This window comes from Mesoplodon densirostris, chromosome 12 (genome assembly GCF_025265405.1).
Source record: "Mesoplodon densirostris isolate mMesDen1 chromosome 12, mMesDen1 primary haplotype, whole genome shotgun sequence".
Classification (NCBI taxonomy): Eukaryota; Metazoa; Chordata; class Mammalia; order Artiodactyla; family Ziphiidae; genus Mesoplodon; species Mesoplodon densirostris.
In genome coordinates this window covers 42,569,238-42,576,786 of record NC_082672.1, presented here as the reverse complement: position 1 = coordinate 42,576,786, position 7,549 = coordinate 42,569,238, and the positions used below count along the sequence as shown (strand labels likewise).

General features: G+C 37.4%; 1 protein-coding gene across 2 annotated transcripts in view; it reads right to left on the bottom strand.

Moving 5' to 3' along the window:
* MCM9 (minichromosome maintenance 9 homologous recombination repair factor) overlaps nucleotides 1–7,549 on the bottom strand; it is an 82,717-nt gene that overhangs the window by 58,497 nt on the left and 16,671 nt on the right. For both annotated transcript variants that reach the window (XM_060114801.1, XM_060114802.1), the window contains 2 exons: nucleotides 3,185–3,310; nucleotides 1,616–1,735 (listed from right to left, as the gene is read on the bottom strand). In XM_060114801.1, coding sequence (XP_059970784.1) covers nucleotides 1,616–1,735; nucleotides 3,185–3,310 — 246 coding nt within the window. The remainder of the gene's footprint in view (nucleotides 1–1,615; nucleotides 1,736–3,184; nucleotides 3,311–7,549) is intronic.

The window sequence follows — 7,549 nt, the reverse complement described above, 5'->3', positions numbered from 1 at the left end:
CTTACCCTCAGGTTTGGGGTTTCTAGTTTTACCAAGAAAGCCTGTGGCAGCGGTTTTCAAAACTTTTTATGTAATCCATGGTAAAAAAAAAAAATTTAAGTATGACCTGATAACACAAATATGTATTTATATTAACAATTTTCATGAAAATGTGCCCTTAATAGTGCACCTTTACTGTGTGCACTAGTATATTCTAGTATCTTTTATTTTGTTTTGAAAGTGCTGGTTTTGACCCACTGAAATAACTTTTTATGACCCTCTAATGGGTTGTGATACAGTTCAAAGAAAGGCTAGTCTGGCCCTTTGGGTAGACGAGAAGTAGCAATAACTTTTCTACAGTTCTAAAATTTATATTCCCTCTACCTGTCATTTCTTTCATATTCGGATTATGAATTTGGCAATAAGAAAAAGAAGGAAAAGGGCTAATACAGTGAATTCATCAGCCATTCCCTTTAAAACTGTCCAAATACTCTGAAGTTACTAATAGTCCACAAATTGGACTCATTTCTTGACACTCCATATAATTAACTTAGGAAACATTCCACATTGATACTCAGGAAACACCTTTATTTGTTTGTTGTTAATATCATTTAATACAGAACTCTAGAACACTGGGTCATAACAATTTTAAAATGCACATGAAGTGTTCTTCATACATTCTTGCCTCCAGTATCCTAAAGCTTGTCTACGCCTCTCAATCCATAAATCCCTTCTTATCAGTGCTTAATATACTGTTTAGTTGTATTTCAAAACCTAAGAGTCGCTTAAAATGGGGCTCTTGTTACACTGGAGCATTTGCTGTTTTATGCTAAGTTTTAGACTATAAGCTTCTCATAAGAAATTTGAGCACAAGCCATGGACAGTAGGCATCCCTAACAAGTAACAAATAACATTTTTAAAATGTGTGAAACCGAAGGCCTATTATAGGAGAATAGGAGAAATATTTCCCCAATCAAAACAGTGTAAAAATTCAAAATGGCATCAAAACATGTTTTTTAAAATAATTTTTTCCTGAAGTCACTTTATAATCAAATCTTGACTTTATATCAGCAAAGGCTTTAAAATTTAAATATACTTGTTGAAGAATCATTACAATGTATGAATGAAGCTACACGTTGCAATGATGAAAGTACGCTTTCCACATACTAAGACAAATTTTCTACCTAAGAATTTTCAGTAGGAATTACTGTTGCCCGTGAGATCCATGAGCATGAAAATGTCTTAAGCTTTACGCCAGCTATGTACTTTTATGAAATGAGATTTTTCCCCCTATTTAATTAATTTCAACACTGTTTTCTGGGTCTTCACAGAATAACAGATGCTGCATAAACATGTTTGAAAGTAATCATTAGAGAATGAGAAAATTGAATAGGATCATTCAAAACTAAGATACAAAAAGATATACGGAATAAGCTTTTGGAAAATAAGTGAAGGTGGAGGTTTTAAAATATTTTCTTGAAGCTACAAAAGTAATACTACATATTTACTTAGGTTTTTGGCAGTAACTCAAAAATCTTGAAATGTATCCTGTTATAGGTACTTTTTCACAAGAAAGCAACCATTGTGTTAGCTTCTGCAGTAACATTAAATTAATTGAAATTGTCACATAAAATACCTGCACTAGTAGATCCAATTCCTGTGGTGAGCACAGACCTTGGTGTAATTTTTGCTGCATATTTGAGGAACTGAGATTTCCCTGTGCCAGGATCCCCAACCAATAAAAGATGAGATTCACCTAGAAAAACGTAAATAATGTAGTTTTAAATTTCTATGAAAAGACTCGTAAGTGTAATTAATCAAAAAGAAAATGGTCCACTTGGGATGCCCACACAATTTATATTTTATATGGTGCGTTTGCTTAAGGTCATTCAAGGAAGGATTTAACCAGAATATCTTAGAAAAGTTAACTTTCAAGGTAAATATTTAACAATCTTTTAATTGATTTCTGAATACCATTTAAAATCTAAATTTTTTAACAGATTTTTGTGCCATTTCCAGATGTTTAAGACTGTTTAACATTTAAAAATTTTTTGGCTTATAAAGTTTCTGATTTTATTTAATCTTTTAAATATCAAAATACTGTGATTAAATCTTTCCATCCCACCATATAAGTATTTTATTCTATTTTTATTTAAGTATTTTTAAGTGTCTGGGACTTTATAAGTGCTTTATAAATACCAAATCACTTATAATTCTAACAGTTAAGTGAAAACCTTTTCATTCTATGAAAATTTTAGTAGTTTAATGAAATATCTATCTTAAAGTACTCTTATTTTTCAAACATAACATAGATGAACATATGAACATCCTGCAGCATATGTTATCTCACTGATCAAGCAAATTTATTCAGTAATAATCAAGTATTTTCTGAATACATTAATAGGGAAATACTATATAAGCTCAACATTTAGCAGAAGGCCTTGCAAACAGTAGGCAATCAAAACATACAATACACATAAACCGTATTATACTTACTATTCTATACTGTACAGTATGGTTTTTGAGTCCCTACTACCAGTCTGATTTACAATAATGTCCTTTTAGTCTTTCGGTTAAGCCTTTGGTTATTATGACCCTCATATTGCCTATATGAGGGCCATAATAAACCTAGTTTATGCCAGATTCAGGTCAGTTAAGTGTGTTAACCACAAAAGAGCTTTCTGCCATTTGGATGTAATTACACACTTAGAGTAATTCTTGCTGGAATGCATGACCTATGGCAGCACCTCTTGGCAGATGGCACGTTTGCTACCCACCAGCAGAAGGGAACCAGCAGGCAGATGACTGAGAGCAGCAGTCTGAGACAAACACACTGACAGTCACAGATGGAGAGACACTGACTTGGAGACATTAAAAAGCACTATTTCTAATCTTTTCCTCTTGGAGAGAGACTGGGGATCCAATGAAAAACACAGACAGTAAAAGAAATGTAAAGATTTTATTTTGTGGCACCCTGATTGGCTGGAGCAAAAATATATACTCATTGAAAGTCTTTGGAAAGACTGGTATTCTACACAGTAGTTCCTGATGCTGGACTGAGTATTACATAGTGAACAACTGTCAGTTTTAAAAGATTACATTTGGAAAATAAAGCTCAACAAGCAATTTTTGTTCAGGAAAGAAAAATTCTAGCTTCTCTTCTTACTCTGTTAATATTTCTCAAAAATTTTAAATGGGTACTAACCTCTGACCCGTGTTCCTGTAGCATCGGTCCTTTGAATCCCACCAGCTAGCACCATGGCCACAGCAAGCTTTACTAGGTACATTCCAAAAACTTGAGGGCACAAGCTAGCCAATATTTCATTCCTTCCTGGGAAAGGCAGAAAGATGAGTTACCAATAATTTTCAAGAAATCCTAGCTGAAATTTCCCTTTCTATCCTATCATCTTAGAAACACTCTATGCTCTAAAATGATCAAGGGTACCATTTCCAAACGACTAAAAGGAGTGAATAACTTTGTTTTGGTCCTAAAAGTCCTTCTCTTATTATAATGCCATGAGATGAAAATTCTTTTTATTCCTGGGTGCTACCTGTTTGTTTCTATAAATTTAGCGTACTTTACAAGGGACAGAAAGAAATCTCTTTTCTCCCTCATTGGACCAACACTATCCCTTAAAAATAATACCAGCTGCACTTGTGCAATAATTTCAGTAAAATTACTCCACTGCCTAAATAAAAGGAAGGTGTTCGATCTCAGAAACAATGAGACAGATTGTAGAAGCCTGTAATCTTTAAATACAAAAGGTACTTGGAGCTCATGGAGCTTCTCCAGAGGTATAAGAGAGGTAAAATCAACCCATCCTGCAAGTCAATTCAGCATTTGCTCTGAGCAGTTTGGTAAACTGTCTTATCTAGACTAAGCATCAATGTATCAGGATATTTAGAAGATCATTATAAACGACAACTCTATCAATCCAAGCTGGAGGTCTTAGGATTCTTCTGATAACATGCTTTAAATAAGCGATTACCACGGTTTTAGGTTCTGTTTTCAGAAATATCAAACACCAAATCTGAGATCTGCCTATGCCATCAATGAATAAAGTAGGTATTTCATTTTGTCACTGGCCAATCAACCAATGAGGCCCACAGAATTTACGAGACTCTAACAAGCCCCTACGGAGTCTGTCTTATACGGAATTCACTATTATGATGGTACTCTGTATGTCTACATTCATGTTACCAGGAATTAATGTCCACATGCTGGTAACTAATCTGCACGTTTGAGGGCTTTTATATTTAACTCTGAGCCTGTACTCATGTTTCAATGATAGCTCTTTTGAGGAGGAAAATAATCATACAAGTACTACTTTAGCTGATGATTCCAGTTCCAGAAGCTTTTCCATCAAGATAAAGGAAAGGGCCTTCCTCCATAATTTGTGTCCCTATGCACAAAGGCTACTTTTCGTAACGAATCAAAATTGACTCAGCGGCAATTAAGCTATGGTGATGTGACCTGGGATGGCAGAAATGGGTAAGAAAGAAAACATTTTAGTAAAAAGGGAACCAAAAAGAAGAATTAGTAAATCCTGGAAGGAAGTTCATTAACTGCTGGAGGGAATCCCTCCTTTCCTGAGGTAGAAAGTCTAGAGAAAAAAGATGAAAAGTCTGAGATCTACATAGTTAAGACCCGACAGCAGGTATGTAAATTCTGACCAGAATCTGGAGATTACACATACAAAGAAAGAAAGAATAGCCTCAACAAGCAGGGAACAAGTAGGCAAACTGACCTGGAAGACACTCAACGCGGAGCTGTTAAAGAGCCAGCTTTTTCAGTAAAGGTGGATTCAGTGACTAATGTGCTGAGAGGAAGCAAATCCCACAGGCTCTGGTGGCAGAGCCCAGTGCTACTGTTTACTAGCTGTCTGACCTTGGGCAGGTTTCTTACTCTCTCCACCTCCATTTCCTTATCTGTGAAATGGAGATAATGATGGTATCTCGTAGGGTTGTTAAGGAGCTAATAGGTGCACAGCATACAGAATAGTATCTGGCACATAATAGGAGCTACTTACTTGTTAACTATTATATTACCTGTGCTACTTGTGCTTATTTCTCATCTCAAGGTTTCCGCACACTGTGGTCAATACACAACATACACTCTGAAGTCAGGTCTGAGGTACCAGAGAAAAGCAAAGGGGAAGGTCCATTCCCTAAATTTGTTATCTGAAGTTGAAAATCCCATGACTGTATCATGGAAGAGAATGCATTAGGGTGAACACTACCCCATTCCTTCCCTCCCTCCCTCCCTCTCAAATTTCTGGTTCTAGACCATGTTAATAGTGTGCCCATGTAATCCACTCTTGTGGCGTGGCCTTCAGTTACCCCAAGGAAGAGAACTCCTTAGATTGAAGATAAATGAGTCACCCTGGAGTGGGCTAAGATGGCCCAAAGGATCCCAACCCCTACGTTTGGGTTTCTATCTATGCATCAGGGCCAGGGGATCCCTGAGATCAGCATAGATCAGAAGAAAATCTTTAATTCCTCATCCATACTTACAGCACCAGAGCTTAATGCAGCAGGCCAGCCTCCCAGAGCTGAGCAGTGAAGTCATCTCTGGCTTTAGACCAGCAAAATGAAGACACACTTTTGGATGCAGCTCCGCACCTCCACCCTCCTCCCCACACCCCCCAACACACACACATACACTTTGAGATGGTAAAATATAGTGGGCTGATAATTGGTACTTAGGAAATGAAGAAAGCAGAATCTGTTCATACTAAAAAGAAAATAGTTGCCTCGTTTTCTCCCTGTCTTCTCACAGAATATTATATTTATTTCTTCTTTTCATCCAGTAAATGAGATGTATAGCTATAGCCTTCTAATTAAAACAAGATAGACTAATCACCAGCACAGAGAACTTCTGACGGCCTAGTTGGAACACTGTGTGATGCCCTTCCTTCACTGTTACTAGGTGGAGTGTAGCTGTGGCGCTGGCATTAAGAAGGAATGATTATGATCCAAGGAAGAGTTACAGATTTTTGTGAGGATTTGAGCCTAAGAAACAATTTTAAGTAAAAAAACTTATTTAAAAATACATATGGGGCTTCCCTGGTGGCGCAGTGCTTGAGAGTCTGCCTGCCGATGCAGGGGACACGGGTTCGTGCCTCGGTCCAGGAAGATCCCACATGCCGTGGAGCAGCTGGGCCCGTGAGCCTTGGTTGCTGAGCCTGCGCGTCCGGAGCCTGTGCTCCGCAATGGGAGAGGCCACAACAGTGAAAGGCCCGCGTACCGCAAAAAAAAAAAAAAAAAAAAAAAAAAAAAAAAAATACATATGATTCTTAAAAGGTTTGCTTAATAAAGCCACAACAGAGACCTTTGGTTCTTTCTGTGTGGATCAAGTAAAAGAATGATCTGTAACTACCATACTCGTGTTACACACATAAGCAAAAAAAAAAAAAAAAAAAAAAAAATCAGCCCACAAAATAAAAGCAAACTGCCTATATTTAGGCAAGGGAAAGCCTTTTCTTAAATTAATTAATTAATTAATTTTTATTTCATTGAGCCATGCGGCATGTGGGATCTTAGTTCCCCGACCAGGGGTCGAACCCACATCCCCTGCATTGGAAGCATGGAGTCTTAACCGCTGGACCACCAGGAAAGTCCCTGAAAGTCTTTTCTGGTGAAATGATATCTGTCCAGGTCAGCATGTGATTTAAGAATAAAGTAATCACTGTGTATTAGATTTGAGGTGAGGTTTATCAGAAATAGTCTTTTACTGGCTTCCGTTTATTTTTCTCAGAAGATGCCTCCAAGGAAGAATGAAAATAGACATTTGAAAATTTAATTGGTGTTTTATACATTTGGGATTTTTAAATAAAAAATACTCTACAAACCCAATGGCTATGTTTTAATCTGTGTAATGACATCTTAGTGTCAGTCAAAATTTTTTGCTGTGATGATAAAGCTTATTTTTTGCATCTCTTTCCTACTTCATATTTTTAAATCTTCAGCTAAAACCATGTGAAGCTGTCTTAACTGTATAAGATACATCAGAAAAGAAATGGTTTTAATAGGATGAAGTTTCATAATAGGATGAGTTTTGCCTATTTAAGGCAGAACTATGTATTTAATTGGTAAAGAAGGTAGAAAGCTCTGAAACTATTTTGGCAATATAAGAGATGTTAAAATAATAGTTGGAAATGGAAAATCTCTTGGAATTTCCAGTAAGATCTCTAAATAGAAAAGATTATACCAGAAAAGGGCTGCAAAGGGAGACTACAGCTAGAGGTACTGACTAATGCTACACCCTTTGAACACCGTCACTGATACATAGCATGTAAATCACAAACATTATATTTAACTAATGAATGAAATGCCGTTAATAATTATCAGCTCTAGGGCTTCCCTGGTGGCGCAGTGGTTGGGAGTCCGCCTGCCAATGCAGGGGACGCAGGTTCGTGCCCCGGTCCGGGAGGATCCCACGTGCCGCGGAGCAGCTGGGCCCGTGAGCCATGGCTGCTGAGCCTGCGCATCCGGAGCCTGTGCTCTGCGATGGGAGAGGCCACAGTGGTGAGAGGCCCGCGTACCGAAAAAAAAAAAAATTATCAGCTCT